Raw genomic sequence first — 19,382 nt, 5'->3', positions numbered from 1 at the left:
ACATCGCCCTTTGGCTTGAAACAACCAGTGTTCTGGTTCCCAGCTTTACTGATGATTTGTGTAAATTAATGACTTAAGTTATTATAACCAAATACTTTGTCTGTTTACAGATATCACCAACTAAGGTTTCAAGTAATGTTTTTTTTTTTCTTTCACTAGATTAAAGACAAAAATGCTATTTATATTATGGAAAGATGAAACTTGTGTTCAAGTCATTCATTCAACCCTTATTTCAAATCTTATAACACCACTGCGGGTGAACAGCATGGGCTGTCAATGAAGGAAAAGCTTTGGCTAATCTTCAGACACCTGATCCAAACAAAATGTCCGTTCTGATCTGTGGAGGTGGGTAAACGGTAATTACACATTATAATCAATTAAATTTAATATGCGTTCCTCTTAAAAACAACTGTAGACCAAAGATTAGTGTTTGTGGGAGGTGCATTTCTGCGTTCATGGTACTCAAATATACACTGATAGTGGAGGCTACCATGGAAGAACCAGCTCACTAGGGTTCTGACTCAAGAAAACTGGACTTAATTAAGTATCGTTGAAGAGTGGATAAGCTAAATGGTCCGGATATTTTGCTTGTTATGTTTGCTCACCTACTTTTATGTATTCAGCTATTTAACAGATTAAAATGTCACTGACCAAGCAGGTACCTTTAACATGTATATCTTTCACCCAGTTGCTAAATTTAGACCTATTTGGGTCCAGTGCCTGATAAAGAGGATGTTGAATGGTACACTCAAACCCAAACATCAAGCCATTCCTCCAGAAACATATGATTGATGTCTCTGGTTTCCTACAGGCTTTTTGGACTGTTTTCGAAGCCAGTTGTCATTACGAGGGAATTCTGTGATTAATATTCCGTGTGAACTAAACAGCTAACATCTGGAACTATATATTATAGCTGAGTGCTCTTATCTTTTTTTGAATAGAAGGCTAAACTAGATCACCCTCAGTGAGTTCATGTAACAGATAAAGGCTAGACGCTAGAGGATATGAAAGCACAACTTTTCCGCTTGAGACACTGGCAGCTATCCTTAGTACAAGCCTTTAGATTTGAATATCGACATTTAGAGTTGGTCCGATGAAAAAGCCTCACTTCTGAATGTGAAGTCCAAGGTCTTTTCTTTTTTTTTTTTGTACAAGGTTCTTCAATTTGGAATACACTCAATTTTTCTGCCAAGTATTAGGAAGACTTTCTATTCTTCAGAAACCCTCTGATATAAGCAAGACAATGTAAAATGGCTGGAGAAACTAGCCTTGCAAATGTTATAAATATGTGATAGAAAAATGGTTTCAGAGAATCACGTTCCACGCAGGGCACTTGATGGATACTACAAATCCTTCACACCATGTTTTAGTTTGGCTAGTCAGGTTAAGAACTCATCTATTCACAAGATTCAGCTTTTCTTTGTCAAGGAAGGAAACAGCTTGAATGTCTCTATTTTTAGCATTTGTCAGTTAAATATGTGCGTGTGTTGCATTTATTAAAAACATGTACTTGTAAGTAAAACCTCAACAGTGGTAAACTTGATTGCCTACATCATGATGGGGAGCTGCTCAGGCACTCATGACTTTTACTAAGCAGTAAGACATCATTTCCATTTCTACTGCAGGCATTCTCTTTCATTAACAAGCATGACCTGATGAAGTCTGGCTTTAATTGCTAGTGTAGGCAAAGTTCAAATTAACTTATCAGTAAATGTTTCTTGAGTGTTCTTCAGTGAGAAACACATTATTGGTAAGTACCAGTCTAAAGTTTGGTCCTACTGATATTCGTCATCACATTGATGCTCGTGTATGAATTCCTTAGCAAAACTAACTTTAGTTTTTGGATAATTTTGTAGTTATCAAGGGAGGCAGGCAGAATCCAGACCGTCCTCAGTCTATTATCCTTTCATCACAAACCTTGAACCTAGACCCTTGGACCCCCTGAGACCTCAGACTTCATACTCTGCACACAGAGATCACGTTCACATTTGTTCCATCTCAGTCTATTATTGTGACTGAGACATCATCAGGGTGGTTATAATCACTGACATCATCCAATCGCAGTGCTTCTTCTGACTACGCGTTATATCACCATTGATATCATCCAGTCATGATGCTTCATTGCTTGGCCGTCTCCAAGGGAGAAAAACAATCTCCTCTGGATGGGTGTGTCCAAATTTTGGGCTGGTACTATCATGCATTTAAAGCAAATGTAAAATTTTCTCTTAGAATAAGAATTAAGTTGGTTAAGTTATTTTTTTTTATTGAGGCAGCATTTGACGTCATTTAGCAGGAACAGGAAATAAGTTTGTGTTACTGCTGAATCATTCACAAGGTTGTTTGAATATTTATCTCTACTGGAAGTGTAACTTTTCAGCATAAAGTGTTGATAACTGTTTTGCTTACCTAAACCAACATCAGCGAATGTATTCTACGTTACCTAACAGCTAACTAGATCATTTTCCCAGCACAGCACTTTGGATTAGTTGAGCTTTTTTTTTTAAACAGTCATGATGAATGTTGAAATGTTTGCATTTGGGTTTTGGGGTCCTGGGAACAGGAGAAACAGAGTAAATGAATGGAGAAACATGAGGACCGTGGCCCATATATTGGACATGAGTGATCACTGAATGGTTTGAGTGTGAACACGACGCAATCCTATGCTTTGGGCTTCGTTGTCAGCAGCTATCAACTCTGGTAAACACCTATGGGAGATTTTGGACCGATGTGTTTGACAGCACTTTCTACCGTCATCATCAGAAAAACAAAACAAATGAGGGAATATGTTTGGGAGAATGGGGGTTTAGAGCTCCCGAGACTTTGCGTTAGGTTATCTTTTGTTCGTCTACCAGCCTGCATATACATTATCACATATAAGATAGAACTGAAGATTCCTGACCAACAAAGAAAAAAATATCAGGTTCAGTGTAGGGATCCAGCAGTATGGTTTTCTTAGGGGCGATTATTGGTAAGTGAAGGAGTGAATGACTGATACTTGAGGCTGATATTCAGTTACACAAAATATTTAGTTTCACTGCCATATTTACAGGAATACATACCCGAACACAAGACTGCCTTTTAGATTAACACATTTAATGGAAAGTTTCTTTCGAGACAATTATATGAAGTTTAAATTTAAAAATAGCATATTATTCCAAACTTTGAACATGCTGAAAAATAAAAATGCCCATAAAATAACATTTTTTTTTAATGGAGGAACATGAACGTGTATGAGACTGAGGGGGGGGGGGGGGGGTAACACACTACTCAAAAGAGCTTGTTTTTTTTCCTTCTTCTGGTAAACTACAAAGTAAAAATTAAATCACCCAGCTGATAAAATTATGCTGATAATGTGAAAATGATATATATTTAACCTGATTTTGGCCAAAGCAATAATCGGTCAACCCCTATTTGTCACGGAGACGAGCGTTTATGGTGGTAATAACCGAACGATGTGTATAATCATGCTTTTACATATACAAGTTTACATTTATTATAACAGCTACAGCGACACAAAGTCCTTGAGCCCACATTTGCTCTTCATCGGCTATAGAAGTATACAAATATAGGAAGTTGCTAGGCATGATTTCCCATGAACCACCGTGTGTAGAGAAGATTAAAGCTAACTTAGCCGGGAAGCCTAGCAAGACTTTCAGTTGCACTTGCTCGTCAAGTGGCCACACACATAGTTTCTTTTTTTCCCTTCCTTTTCGAGGGGCGTGTGCGGCGCGACAGCACCGTATAGCCGATGTCAATCATCGGAAAAAGTCCTCCTATCCCGAGCGCCTTCACCGCTGACTCTTATGTTGTTACATTGTAGCGGAAAGAATGTCGGAAAGGGCCGAGGATGACGTCAGGGGGGAGCAGCGCCGAGCGGCCAGGCAGCAGCTGAAGCAGCAGCAGATCCAGCGGGGAGAAGGCTCCACAGCAATGGCGACTGTTGCGGAGCGGAGATCCTTGCCTAGTCCAGAAATAATGCTGGGACAACCCTGGAGCAGCTGGGTCGACGCCGCCAAACTCCACAGCAACGACGGTGAGTTCCCGAGCGTCCCGAATGTGCGCGTGGAAGCGAGGCGGAGCGCGACAGTTACCAGTCCTGTGTTTTTTTGGCCGATTGCATGCAGTTGTTGGTGGTATATGAAGAAACGCTACTGGTAGCAACAGCACGAGCAGACAAGCAAGTGCAACTATTTATTGGTCTCTGTGTCGGATCGCCTCATTTCCAGGTGCTGAATCGGAGGAAAGTTTCAAAGACTTCGGAAAAAATCGAGAAGCCATGCGTTTAAGCAGAGAAGGTAAGTGTTTTCTCTGTCTCAGGCCAAATGTGTATTTTGGTTCTGGTGGTTTGCACACACACACACACACGCGCACACACACACACACACATATATACGGATTCAAACTGTTTATCTCTCATCCAAAATGTAAACCTACTCAGCATAAAGCATTGACCGGATAACTGGGTACAATTTGTAAAAACATGGGTCAGTGTTTCATGTTCAAGTTGACATTTACACCTATCCTTAAAATAACTTTACAGATACAACTTGAGGCTCTGCTGTTGAGTAGAGGCCCAAACATTAGCGCTAATAACACAGTAGTAGTGTCTTTATCTATGCATGTAATCGTGGGGGATTATTCTGGAGATCACAACGACCACATCCGACAGTTTGCGTGTATTCTATCATACATTAAGTCCTTCAGCTTGAAGATGAGCGAGTTTACCAATCATTTAAAACTATACACTGTATTTTTTTTAAAAAAAACTCAAAATGAAAATATTAGTCAAACTGCGAGTAGGAGTTTCATTACTCTACTTGTCATAATTCTAATTAAATGGCGTGCCCTTGATTTCAAATATACCTCAACATAAAATATCACTAGCAGTGTGTATTTAATTAAAATTTTTTGAAAGAAAATAGAACAAAAAGCTCAAGTTGAATTTCACATGAATCTATTAACAGACTGACGTGAATGGCTCTGAAATGCTTGTTTATATTGATTCAGGCCAGACAAATGTAAACCCTGATCTCAAAACAGTGTAAAACAGCACCCAGACTCTTCCGATAACAGTGTGATAGTGCGATTATGCCTCTGCTTCTGACTATGATGCAAGGTTAAGTGTTCGGATTATCTCTAGATGTCCCTCTCAAGCTAAATCGGGTTTAGCTGATGAAACGTTACCATTTCGCATGCTGTGTTTAGGAATGAACGGTCATGACAGAATAAAGGGAACAGACATCTAAGAACAATGTCAGTGGCAGACGTCTGCCTTCTGACTGACAGGATGATTCCAGAGCAGTTTTTGCTGCACTTAATTTTGGAAATACTGTACCTTGCTTAGCGTTAGCTGGTTTACTCTGCTGTCACGCTGTGATGAGCTCGTTTAGTTACAAATCAACCGTCATGCTGCATTTCTCTTAGATTGATGTCAGAAAGAGCCGGTTAAGAATTTACAGGTTCAGGTTACTGACAGTTAAATTAATGAATGTTGAATCAGCATTAAGATATGATAACTGAATTTATGTTGAAGCTTTGAAAAGATCCTGCCCTTATTCTCTTCACATGCCGTGCATTTCAGCATCACATCTCATAATTTGATCCTGTTCAGACCTGATATCGATTGATTGATTGATTTAGAATTTTTCCTGAGATTCGATCAGTGGGACCATATTCAGAGGTGGTCTGGGCCCCACGAGGTCACTTTCTTTTGTCAGCGTGGATACAAATGTGTCCCAGGCTACGTTCAATAACGGTTCCATCAGCTGATGTTCTTTGTCAAATGGAAATATGTACCGATAAACATGCAATGGTGCTGTCTTATCACATCATTGGCGTATAATGTCTGATTATCAGCAAAGCCCATAGAGATATATTATGGATGCGTGAAATGTCTTGGGCAAATGATTTGTCAGGAACATGCCAAGGAACAGACCCAGTCCGTGTTGTTTTGATTTCTCTTTCTTCTTCGTCTTCTTCTTCTTTTACGTTCTTAATTATAAACGCATGGAAATATCACGGGGCTGTGCTCTTGTTTTAAGTCAATGTAGATCACTCGTCAGCTGATACCTCTCTCTCACTCACTCTCTCTCACTCTTTCTCTCCGCAAAAATAAATTTTACACCAGACGGATCATCCAAAACAACACGGCACTTCCTTGAGAATTTAAAATGTCATTCACATAGATATGAGCGGATGTGCTTGTCAACAGAATTCACAGCAAAAATGAACATGACATTATGGATACTGTGTTTCATCTCTTTATGAGGGGCGGCATGGCTCGGATGTATAGTTTCTGACTACTATTGAAGGGTCGCTGGTTTGAGCCCCCCCCCATGACAGTGTTGAAGTGTCCTTAAGCAAGATACTGAACTGCTGAGTGGGATGGCACCCGGTGTGGCAGCACCAGCAGGAGTGCTTTTGAATGAAGCAACATGTAAATATAGCTAAAATAGAGAGAGTGCTTTATAAATTAAGTCCATTTACACATTTTGAGCGATGTGCTCATGTGTCTGCTGTAATGACTGTTGTGAGTAAATAAGCCAATTAAAACGTTATAATCTGAAGTAATTCAGGTGTTTATTGTCATATTGAGCAGGGAAGTGAGATCAGATCACCAGTGGCCACATGGATCATAGGAGACGTGAAGAGACTCATTTAAAGCCGAGTGTGAATCGCCATCCTCAGATGTCCAGTCGTGATGGGCTCACCCAGAACAGATCTTAATATCGGTCTACACAAGGCTTCCCTCAGCAGTCAGGACTTTTATCTCTTCATCAAGGACACATGAGCAGCACATAATAATGTGACCTTGTTGTTATGGGATGGTCATTGCTGTTACTGGGACACAAATAGAAAGCATTTTTGTTTTTTCTTTAACTGTCTCAAGACTCTTTTTCTAGGGGCGCTTTCCTGAAATTGTATTATATTTTGCAGAAGAAATGGCACTAAATACACACAAAACCACTAGAACCACCTCCAGTTACTCAACATTAATCATAGAACCGACGACAAAGTGATGACTGCGGCGTCACTGATTTAACAGGTTTTTGACTTGAGGGACTTCTGATGTATAGTACGCCCTCCCACCTTTGGTAGGGCCGCATGCGTGAGAAGGAGGTTGTCTAATTATAAGGTCTAACACTATTTTTCCAGAACAGAATATAGGAGAACCACCATGAGATGAGAACTGCTTCTTAATTGTTCACTCCATATTCTTATACCACACAACTGATCAGTTCCTTTTGTCACATTTTTTTGGACACAAAAAAAAAACCAACACATTACAAAGCCTTGAATTTCTTCACACTGCTGGCAGTTGGCAACAAGGAAGAGTCACGGCGGACAGGGAGGTAGGGTCAAAAATGTGGCTTCAATTCATAAAGATAGATGACCGCAATGATAGCTTTAATGTCTGTGAAATGAAGCTCAAGTAGGGCGGAAGCACAGTAAAACATTCTACACAGGACCTTTGCTATATACTCTACCATAGAAGATACAGAAAACCTATATGCTAACAAATTTTCCTTCATTTAATCAGGTTGACACAGTTGCTGACGTGCAGTCTTTTTTCTGCGCCTGTTACTGCATTCAGGTGTAGAAATGATAACATGGATGCTATGTGTGTACCTATGTACGCTGACATTTTTTTTTTTTTTGACTTCTCACAGAAACCCCCCTCTCAGAAAAAACCCACTTGAGGTCAACATTTACCATCCTTGTTCTTGAGTCATATCTTGGTGGGGATTCACCATCAGTTAAGATGTAAAAGTATAAAAGGATGCATCGGAGCAGTCACTCAGGTCTAGTAATGGTGCTAAACAATATTCTCTAAATAAACCAAACAAATTGCGATGATTTGGGCAGATATTATGAGTGATTTTAGTGGGAATTGTCATTTTTGCATACATTTTCAAAATATTAATAAAATTGTTGATATGAATTTTGCTAGGTTCTATACGAAACTAGTATTAGCGCCGCAAGGTATTATTTATAATAGCATATTGTGAAACATTTCAACTTCATCAAAATTGCTGTTTCTGCCATTTAAATACTCTCTTGGCCGTATTGCAAATTCAATTAATTATGCAGTTATAATTTTGGCCCACACACGATGTCATCGTTGCATGTCCAGCCTCAGTTTTCTTCTTTCCATGTGTTGCTGTAAAGGAAAGGGTTAATTACAGGCTACTTATCTACTATTCACTTATCTAATGTTGCACTTTCATTGGTCAACAATGCAGCCTGTGTGCACACCATAAGACCATTGCACAATACTAGTGACAAATGTCCAAGAGCCTCCCAGCAATGCTTCCATACTTCAGTCTTCAGGGTTGCACAGAATATTTTCATTATTGTGATAGATATTCATCTGTTTGTGGAGATGGGTCATGATTTTTAAATATTAAAATAGATAATAGTATAAATAGAGAGTCTGAAAACTGATTTCCTATGTTTTAATCTGCGCTAGCTAGTATTGTTACCACCAGAAGATGTCAGTAACCCACCTGAAAGCCGTTTTCCTGCCTCCGTTTCATAACAAAAAGAACATGTTGCTGCTCGTGTCATTTCCTGCTCAGTTCAGCAAACCAAAGAACCATATTTGTGTGCTGGTTCAGGGGGGGAAAAAAACCCATCCAGACTGTTGTCAGAAGGCAAAAGGGAGACTTTAGTTTCTTACTGACCAAGGTTGATCATGCTAACGTAGCCCCTGCTCATGTTAACAAACAAAACACAGGAACCCGACTTGGTACTTGAGCTATACATGTATTATACGCACGTAGTAGTAGTAGAAATGTAGATGATTGTGGCATAATGGTTCACAAAAATGGTAGGTCTAATATGTAGAAATCTAAATATATAGTATTTTTTTCTGTCTTTTCATTAGGCAGAGGCTGACTGAGCAAACTGTCTTTGCTAAATAAACTCTCAGTGAAGGTGTAGCATTTGGAGGATCAACTGTACACGTTGGAATTGTCTGTAATGAGCTGATGTTCGTTTTTGGCTGAAGAGAGGGAGCTTTGTAACTTTGAACATGTGTTTAAAACCTGTGTGCTCAACAACAGAGTGGGGTCACATTTTTACAAAAATACTGACCATGTTTCTTATTACGTCGGCTCGGAGGAAATTGTTAGCTCGTTCAAATTTCTCCCCAACAACCACTAACAGTATTTGTCACTCACCGGCATTTTCTCACCTTTGATAAGAACAGAATATGTGCACACACTTGGCTCACAACATTAAAGACAGGAATCAAGATTTTAGACATTTTTATCACAGATTCTGTCTCTGTTTTAGAGCAGTTATACATCTGATATTGAAAACATTATTTTGCTGGAATGGCTCATCCTATCCTAGACTGACTGCTTAACAGGGAGGGATATCGTCCCAATCAAAACTCTACAATTATCAATCCACTGTTGTGGCATCACTTGATCTGACACTGGCTTGAGATGTAGCAGCGTCAATCAGTGATTGGTGAATGTGTCATTTGGTGGATCAACACGTGCTGCTTGTGGCACTGGTGTGTGTTCTCAGAATGATATTCATGCAGAGTGTGTGTGTACATGCTTGGTAGGGGTATTACAAGTGGATGACTTCACCTCTCCACCGTGACTCATACCGAATTCCTCCTGTGGTATAACCATCATTCTAAAACACACAGACGCACACAGTGTGAAATGCAGGCCAGCTAATGACTAATGAATTTACTCATCATCAGTGTTGTTTTTTTAATGAATATCCTGTGGCACTGTTACACTCAAGGTAGCTGGGAAACGTAGTGCTGTTGTCAGCCACAGGTCAGATTCAGCCTGTGTGTGTGCTGCTCAGAGGCTGCCAGAGCTGCTGCTATTCCACCTAGATCATTCATCACTGCCATGGATGAGGATGCTGAAATTAACTGGACTCTTTCATTCTCTCCTTCTGTCCTGTGCTCACAGGCTCTCTTTTCTCTTCCTCAAGCGCAGGTCCTTTACTCACTCTCTCTTGTCCTTACTTCTTTGCTGTTTCAGTTTTTTTCCTCCACTGTGCTCATTTCTAGGCGTTGTTCGGCCTCTTTCTCCTCCATGATGACTTCCTTTTTATCCTTTTCATCTCCTCCTCGCACAACACAAAAATGGAGATTGAGAATGAGGCAAAGGCAGTGGCATTAGACCACTTTTCAAGTCGGGTGATTTTAGCAGTACAGTTTTGCTTGTGCCAGGCTGCTGAATGGACACTGGCAAGTGGATCTGGCCAGGCTGCTTTTATGATTTCACAAACAGTTGGGAGAATTCTCCCAAGTGAGCAATGTTGGCAGTTTGGGAATGAATTTCATTTGACCTTGGTGTTGGTGTAGTAAAGGATTGTGATTGGCTTGTAGGGCTGAGCAGCTCTTGGTTTGTACCTGTGAAGAAACCAAGAGAATCCCCTCTCCTAATTCTAATGAGTCAGGATTGAGACTATGAGGTTATTGATAAACCAACATTGTTTCTTATCTGACTTCAGATGGCTTGGTCTATTGGATAACGACTCATAAAGAGAATGAGGTGAAAACAGATTCATGGTTGTTTCAGATGGGGTTGGGTGTGTGTGTGTGTGTGTGTGTGTGTGTGTGTGTGTGTGTGTGTGTGTGTGTGTGTGTGTGTGTGTGTGTGTGTGTGTGTGTGTGTGTGTGTGTGTTGGGGGCGGGGGCACTGCACTGATCCCCTCCTGTGAATAGACACAAGCAGATGAGCACTCAACTACTCAACACTAGGCGCTCTCTGCGTGGTTACTATGGAAGCTGCTCTGTGCACTACTGTATCAACATGTTCTCCTTATTGGCTATTAAAATAAATCTTCTAGGAAATATTAAAGGGCTATAATGACATACTAACTTGATAAATTAGCTGCCAAGCACACTAGTAAGTTGATTAGACAGTTCTTTGTGAGTGTGCTGTGTTTACTTTGTGCCAGTGTGGAAGAACTGTTCCAGCTAAGATCCTTTTGTAATGAACAAGAGCAAATAGTGTAGGCCACTATGGGTGTAACTTCATATTTGATTTCAAGACTCAAGCACTTAGAATATCACCATCTAATGAAAGAGCTCTAACAACACGGCCTCATCTCTTTCACTGGTTTAAGCTACGCATAGTAGAAAGTTCCAGTGAAAGTGAACAGCAAGGTGCGTTATGAGAGAGTGATAAAGTGATATCGGTATGAGAGGCTTCAACTGCGCCAACAAATTTGTCTGTGTTTAATTTGACACCTGCATTAAGTAGCTTTAAGTGATGTGATGCCTTCAATGTCGACTGTTGGGCACCAGTATGGAAACTGTGCGATTTAAATTTCACAAGATACATGATGTGTTTGGATAGGTATTTATAAGTAGCAGTAAGACTATCAACTGTATGTGTTGAATTTGCCTCCACAATGGCAATTATACATTTAAGCTCACATGTACCTGTCAATAAAGTAATAAGTTTATGTAAAACTCAGTGGGCCCTGGTGCATAATGAGAACTTATCATGATTTAGGTTCCTTTTGCTAACAATACTTATGTATTTCTTAAAGATATGATATTGTCTCATACCTTGAGTCAGGTTGGTTTTTTTAACGCAGAGAGAAGAATTTTATCCGCACCCTGCCAGGCTCAAACGTTTTGAAATATTGTACGTAACCTGTTCCTGGCCTAAAAACAACATCTTTGATTTTGTATTCTTTGCAGATATTGTCATCAGCCCCCATTATTATTCTGGCTCTAAACTTAACTGTAGTTTAAATATGTCTTAAAAAAAATTGGCTTGGAGATTGCAAGGCTTCCAATAGGCTACCAGAAAGTGTGAGACAGGCAAACCAGCGTGTGAATACTCAACATTGCTTTGCTGGACATGTTCTCCTCTGCAGAGCAGTGAGACCCTTGATTGTAAACATCAAATGCGTGCTTTTCTACTTGACTTATTTATAATTCACGTGCCTTTATCCATGAAGTGATATTTGCCTTTTTCTGTGGCCAACCCAGCCACTGTGAAAGTATTTTTGCTGCACTTATGCTGAATGAGACACTTGGCACTCTGTCTTCAGACAATTGACACCTATTAAGTAGCAGCAGGTTTGTCAATTCTTCCACACAAGACTGGCACTGGCCTCAGTGAGAAGGCATTCTTCAGGTAGACCCTTTTATATGGTCTTTGCTTAATGGCCCTCTTCCCTTCCAGACTCAGCCAGTGACAGTTGGAGAACCCTTGATGGCCCTGGTGGAGTACGTATTGGAGAGGGGCTCCACTTCTCCCCTCTTGTATCCTCTCCACTGCTCATCTCACCATAAAGCCCCAGGCAATCTCTTAATTAGCCCTCTTTATTCTGAGGTTTCTGGTTGTCTGTGCCAGGGTAAATTTTGATCACATTCTGGTGAGAGGCGGCACTTCCCTCTCATTTGCCTGAGAGTGTCTTGTGAGGCTTGGTTCAGCTAAAGGGTTTGCAGACAGTCAGCCCCTTGTATGTGCTTTACTACATTTGAGCTTTTCACAATAGGAAAAGTCAGATCTGAATTCTCCTTTACCTCCAGTCATGTTGAATGGCACCGTGTAGGTTAAGGGGTTCAATAGTATATTATTATATCCATCGATCAGATTCCATCCCAGGCTCAATTTTCAGAAATCCACTTTCCTAGGAGGTATTTCCCGCTTACAGACACTGTGCACATGTTTTTTTGTTCTTGTTATTTTATGTGCAGTGGTTTCAACCGCGGCACTGTTCAGATTGGTATATCTACGTGACAGCTCGTTTTGTGAGAGCAGGGCTGAATGCCGGCAGAAAAACGGACACTATTTTTCAGTACGAATCGATCGGACAACAACCAATAGAAATGGTCATTTAGGGCCCTGGTATTCGTGCAGTCTAAACTGGCACAGTCTATGTTGCATGGCTCAAATGCCTGTGGGACGTGTGCAAGCCATTGGAATTGGTAAACGATGAATAATCTGGTTGTCCTTTAAGTCGCAGGAACATTACTGTGCCATTGAATTTTCTTGTTGAACACATTGCATCAACATAAGAATGTACCTGATCATGCCCCCCCCCCCCCCAGATAAACTCACCCACAAACACTGGGATGGGTGCAGGGACCTTTGCAATAAAAAAAAAAAAAAAACAGCAAGAAAATAAAGGAGCAATGACATCTTCGTTGCACCGTGTGCCACTTTAATTTGATCGCAATCTAGAACCCTCGATGGCTACACTGTCCTATAGAAGACTCATTTGACATCAATAAACAGGAATAATAAGTTTGCCTATTTGTGCACTTCTGAATAAAACAGGAGGCAGACCATTACATTACAAAAATCACACCAGTAACGCAATAGCCAGTGGATATGTGTTCAGTCCCCCAACCCTGAGGCGTAGTACACAGACTTGAGGAATTTAAGGTCTGCTAATTCATGTCATACATTTTAAGAGTGGAGAGTTGCTCAGTGGTGTCTAGCGTGTGTAAACTCAGGCTGGCACTATGGTGTTCGTAGGTAAACAACTCTGGGTTCGTTACAGCTGATAATGAGCGCTACCTTGTCTTAAGATCTAACTTGTCTGGTTGTCTCAGGGGAAGCCGTGGAACTGACTTCGGAGGGCAGTGGAAAAGCAAGCTCAGAAACTGAATTTTTAAGTGTTTTGTCCCAGTCGTTTAGTTTAACAGCTTTACTGTTGTTACACGCAAATGTTGTTTATGAATAACTGGCTGTTTGGTTGCCTACTCTTCCTGAGCGTAATGATTGAGGCTAGTGGGAATTGCAAAATGTAAGAACCCTGCTATATGTTTGACCTTGCTGTAACAATTAGAAAAACCTGCCCCCCCCAAAAAAGGTTTGATTTGTTTTTTTGTTTTTCATGTGTTTTGAAGCAATAGGACACGTTGCAGATGTGAAAGTATCGGTTCTCTAGCGCTGTGTCATGGGCTTCTTGCATGTGTTAACAAATTTAATATTATTTCATTACACCTCCTTGCATTCATCACAAGCTAAATTTTGATGATGTGATAAAATAAATTTGGACTCGTGGGATTGTGTCCAGCCCTACTGAATTTGGAAGCTTCTCTGTAGCTCGTTGTGATGTTAAACTTTGCGAACACCTGTTTTGTTTTTTTGTTTTTTGTTTTTTTAAATTTGATACATTTTTTTCCCTGATAGTGAGACGTGAAAATAAATTTCACACATATTACAGTAGATGACATGCAAGATTTTAAAAAGTTTGTAAACCTCAATTAAAAAAAAGAAAAGAAAAGAATTAGGCCTATTCAAATTGAACAGTAGTATTCATCAGAGAATTGAGATACATTTCTCTGTGTTGGTGACACCAAAAATCACACACAAAAATTTCCAAAAATTCTCACCGTAGCAGAACAACACAGGGCTTAATATGTATGAAGTAATATATACAGTTTCGTAAATGCAATTCGTGTTTATGTTGGAGAAATGAGATTTGACATTAGGTAACCTTTGGCTTGCCAGCTTGGCTGCTTCTGAACACTGCGTTCCTCATAGTTAACCTGGACAAGTTCTTTTCGAGGGGCTGTCTGTATGTTTGTGAGCAGGTTTTGCTTGTTAAGTCACGTTGAGCATGATCATCTGTATTAAATGTTCTTAACATGGATCACATGTTGACATGTGTGCTCTATGTGTTGTGTAACACAGTGGTACATGACCTGTGCCCAGGACATGAGCATTTTCCCCTTTGTGGTTTGTTGTGTTATGCAAAACAATTATGCCATCTACCTGAAATTACCCTATCTTTAGCTATTATGCTGTTATGACAGCATAATGGATATTTCGCTGTCTGCTGCCAACTAGGGCAGCAGGTGAACACCTATCTATTTTGCCTCTCTCTTACTTGTTGATTCTTTCCCCTCCATATAGACATGCCCATATTTGGCCAGTGTCCCGCACAAGACGACTTCTACCTGGTGATGTGCAGCCACTGTGGTCAAGTAGTCAAGCCCCAAGCCTTCCAAGCACACTACGGTGAGTCTCGTGCACCAAAACACCCATTCGTAACCAAAAACAAATACAGGGCTGTTTGTTGAGAGTAGAGACAGTAATTCTGCAAAGTAGGAAGTCGTAGTCAGCATTTGCATGAAAGTTGCTTTAACCGTACCACCACAAGACTGTTGGGGACATTTCACACATTAACACTCTCTGTGGTATTACTTCTCCCTCTGCCCTGATACCCGCCCACCACTTCCCTCCTTAACAAGGTAACCTGAGAGGGAGCACCAGACTTTGATTTATTTATTTACTTGAGTGTATGTGCATGTGTGTGCTCACAAATCCCCTGTTAATATTTGATATGACTCTGTCTTCTGAGTGTCACACTGTTTTTTTAACACCTACCACTCAGATCAAATTTCTGCATTTGTTGATTCCCAAGGGGTGTGCACATGTGTGTGTGTGTTGGTGTATAGATTTCCATTGCAATATGAAACGTAAAGTTACTAGATAAATTAGGGATCTTTGAATAGTTACCATCACGTTGGACCTCACCAAACAGTCGACAGTATTCACTGCAAGTTAAGTTGAGTTCACAAACGCCCACCATTGCTGTAAGAAACGAGCTGTCTGTTCACCCTCTAACTTATTTCCTTGAAATGGTGAAAGTGGCAGCATATTAGTAAAAAGTCCCATGTCCTGTCATGTAGGGCTGTTTGTTTAAAGACAGCTTTCCTGAAGTCGCTGCGATTTCAATTTTAGACGATGTAAATAAAGTCTGTTTATCGGGCCTTGTTTTGACGGCAGCTTCAACCTTTATCAGTGTCACATACACTTCTAGTTAGGTTTGCCACAGTCATCGGTGCAAGGTTTTAGTCATTCAGAGTACACACTGATAACATAACTAATTACTATGCTGCCGTTTTTTTTATAATGTAAGTTACTTAGTTGAACTTGAATTTTCTTAGAGTTTATCATTGTAGTGCTCTGATATTGATTTTCCTAACAATTGATGACCAGCATTTTAAGCCTATGATTTCTTCAAAGTACCGGGAAAATCCAAGCTGCGTGGTTAAATGAATGTCACTTTTCTTGTAAAATGTTCACAGTGATTGCTACACTAGCGCTGTCACGTGGAGTAACTGGTAGGAATCCCTACTCAAAGCATAATAACCAGAGATTTCATACGATAGCAGAAATTGTTCAGATTGGTCTTATGTTTTGCTTTTAACATTCTCCTCTTAAACCTTTTATCAGAAATACAGACAGCATTGATGTGTTATTTTTAAGTGCGTGAGTGTGACTAGCTTGTAGTCAGCCACCAGAGGGAGGTAGAACAGCATATGGCGCGTAGAGGAACTGACACAAACTCTACACTAAACAATATGAGTTTGATTGTCTGCATCAGACTGTTGCTTGTGTGTGTATTAAAGCATCAAGCTGTTTACCTGCCTGGTGTTTTTAGATGGTAAGTAGATATGCATGGATGAGCATGTCTCTGTCTTTGAGGTTATATGAAATGATTGTGAGCTCATCACATTTGGGAGGGGGGTATTGGTGATGAAGACTGTGTCCGCTCTGCTCGGTGATGAGCAGTAGGGTCCCCGCTGATTATAGATGTCCTCAGCTGATCCTGAGGCCCCTTTGAAGGATGTGAATGTGCTAATCACTCATCAATATTAGAACCTGCCATCACTGTATTCTACAGTGGTTGTGGGCACTGTGATGTGCAAATTTAGTGTCCTACATCTGTAGAGTGAGAGATTGATTTTCCCACTGCATATATCCACATCCATCCATCCATCCATCCATCTTCTACCGTTTGTCCTGTTAAGGGTCGTGGCGGGGCTGGAGCCTACAGCTGCTTTCGGGTGTGAGGTGGGGTTCACCCTGGACGGGTCGCCAGTCCATCACAGGACCAACACATAGAGACAGACAACCATTCACACTCACAGTCACACCTACGGTCAATTTAGAGTATCAATCAGCCTCGTCCTCTCTTAATGTCTTTGGACTGTGGGAGGAAGCTGGAGTACCAGAGAGAACCCACACAGGAACAGAGAGAACATGCAGACTCACACAGAAAGATCCTGTGCTGGAGTCGGAACCTTCTTGCTGTGAGGCGATAGTGCAAACCTGTGCACCACCGTGCTTCCTATATATCCTAATATATGAAGAATCTTTTTAGAAGCTGTTAAACAAGAGACTGTTTTGTGGGTTTTTTTTTTCCTGGTCTGTCAGTCAAACACACGGTAAGACAGTATAAAGAAAAGCAACATGGAGGGCAGTGCCAGTGTTTTGATGGTTTCTATTTGATATCTTTTTGCTGCAGGCTGTTTTTTAAACACAACGCTGACTGAATAATGTTTATGCTCTGCTTGGATGCAGACAAGTTGAATTTCTGGCTGAGATGACAAAAAGTTGCAAAAGTTAGCAATTGAAGCGGGTTGCAAATCGCTGCGTCCAACTGGCCTGTGTGTTTACATCGCTGCTGATCAGAGCTGGAGCTGATAAATACCCGTGACTACTGCAGGGTCATTTGACCTGAGACTGAATCCCGATTTAAACCCTTTCCCATTGCAGACTAAAGCCTGCCGTTAGTGGTTTTTGGTCTGTGGGAAAGGGGCTTATGAGTGATTTAAACAAACTTGTGGGAAAAATAGGAGCGATCTTTTCTCTCTTTAGAGGCAACATTCATTTCAGGAGTTGTGTTCTTTTGTTAGAGAGTGGGAGACAAAACATAGCTGCACTGAGAACGAAGGGATCGATCAGAGCAGACAGAGCAAAGTTGGACGCTGGTTTGCACATGGATGGGTGGGTTTCATGTTCCTTCCCAGAGGTTACGTCTCCAGGAGGCAGGTGATCAGCTGATAGCAGGTCTGGGGCTTCGTTTTCCCACCACAGCCACGTGACTCTGTTAGAAGCAGCATCATCGCTGAAATTATGGAAGGAGGATTGGTTTCAAATAATGCTAGCAGCTAATATTTACACACACACGCAACAGCCCAATGCAGCAAGCGCTGGCTATGAACATCTGGTCTGAGATCAGTACATCAGAGAACCTTGCTGACACAGAGCATGTGTGTCTATTGTATTCATGCTCATGAAACAGATTTAACAAATCAGTGTTTCAGTCCAATTATCTGAAGTGTGGCCCTTTGCTTACTTTGGGACTTTCGTTGAGCCATGAATTTGTCATTTGGATACTGCGGTTCCTCATAGCGATCTGTCTAGCGTGTACTCTGCCCCTCCCTCAGTGTCAGCCGGTCCTCTCTGCAGCTCCCGGTATTGGACAAGTGGTTTAGTTATGGATAGACAGAGTTCCACAGACTGTGGAGAAGCTTGCAGATGACTGATACAGAGCAAAAATATCAAAACGTTTTACGCATTTGAAAACACCAGAGTAGTGTCGATGCCGAGCTTAAACATAACACAATTTATGCATTTTAAACTGAAAACATTTTCATGTGGGTGTTGTCTAAGTCACACAAAGGTTTTAGGGCCTTAACGTGTAACACGCGGTGCTTTGACAGCAGAGAGGCTACGTTGGAGATGACAAAGTGAACAAGGTGAAGTGAATTTAATCGCTCCTATGATGGGTGCAATAAAAGCTTTGCACCCATCAGTGTGGGAGTAGATTAGCTGTGATTCTTCTCTGTTCCCCTCCCTCTGCTGTAATGGAAAGGCCCTGTGTGGCGTCACTATGGGGCAAATACACAGAATGAGGCGCCGTTGATAGTCAGGATTTTTTTTTTTTAGCCCATCTGTCTCCTGTTAGATGTTTGTGCTTCTCTGCTGCGGCCGAGCCCAGCAGGAGTGACTCTAACCACAGAAAAAGAATCTTCAAGTTTGGTCGCTGTTTTATGCATTCATTTGAACTTGTGGAACAGCAATGTGTCTCCTTGCATTAGCCGAACAAAGGCGCACAAAAAAAAATGTTTAGACAAGCGTTTTATCTACACATTCTAGAAGTCATCAATATTTAGTATATTTACCAGTGGCAATAGATAATGTTATTGTTGCGTATATATTCTACAGAAGCCAGGCCATGTTGACTAGAACATGATGGCTTCAATGGCGGTAGTTAGACCATCACAATCGTACATTGGTGTTTTTCTCTCAGCCCCACAGCCAGGGATTCCCCCTAGCACTGAGCCAGCTGTTTGTCAATGTGAAAGAGGATATTATGGCTCCTCCTGTTCCTTCAGGGTGTTTTTTTGTTTACACACACACACACACACACACACACACACACACACACACACACACACACACACACACACAAACCTTTTGTCCTCTTGGGTTTGCCTTTAGTTGTACAAGAATTTGAAAGCAGGGAGGGCTGTTGACTGTGATTGAGACAGGACAAGATGGGGGGGGTGGCTTCAGGAGCAGAAGAAAGGCAATTGTTCTGCTGCTGAGAAGGGGTGGGGAGTGGGGGTCAGA

At 41.1% G+C, this 19,382-nt stretch overlaps 1 protein-coding gene across 5 annotated transcripts in view; it reads left to right on the top strand.

Moving 5' to 3' along the window:
• atxn7 (ataxin 7) overlaps nucleotides 1-19,382 on the top strand; it is a 35,130-nt gene that overhangs the window by 1,911 nt on the left and 13,837 nt on the right. For 2 of the 5 annotated variants that reach the window (XM_086198680.1, XM_086198678.1), the window contains exons 3-5: nucleotides 3,821-4,033; nucleotides 4,227-4,295; nucleotides 14,868-14,972. In XM_086198680.1, the coding sequence (XP_086054806.1) occupies nucleotides 3,829-4,033; nucleotides 4,227-4,295; nucleotides 14,868-14,972 (379 nt within the window). In that variant the 5' untranslated portion in view covers nucleotides 3,821-3,828. Of the gene's footprint in view, nucleotides 1-3,720; nucleotides 4,034-4,225; nucleotides 4,296-6,268; nucleotides 6,437-6,598; nucleotides 7,353-7,670; nucleotides 7,803-14,867; nucleotides 14,973-19,382 lie in introns of those variants that run through there. The other 3 variants (XM_086198681.1, XM_086198682.1, XM_086198679.1) reach the window with 3 other exon arrangements.

The sequence above is a fragment of the Aulostomus chinensis genome, chromosome 3 (genome assembly GCF_037954235.1).
Source record: "Aulostomus chinensis isolate RoL2024-O1b breed Wild chromosome 3, RoL_Achi_v1.0, whole genome shotgun sequence".
In the NCBI taxonomy this organism is placed as follows: domain Eukaryota; kingdom Metazoa; phylum Chordata; class Actinopteri; order Syngnathiformes; family Aulostomidae; genus Aulostomus; species Aulostomus chinensis.
Note: the sequence above shows the minus strand (reverse complement) of the source record. Positions and strands in the feature narration are given on the sequence as shown.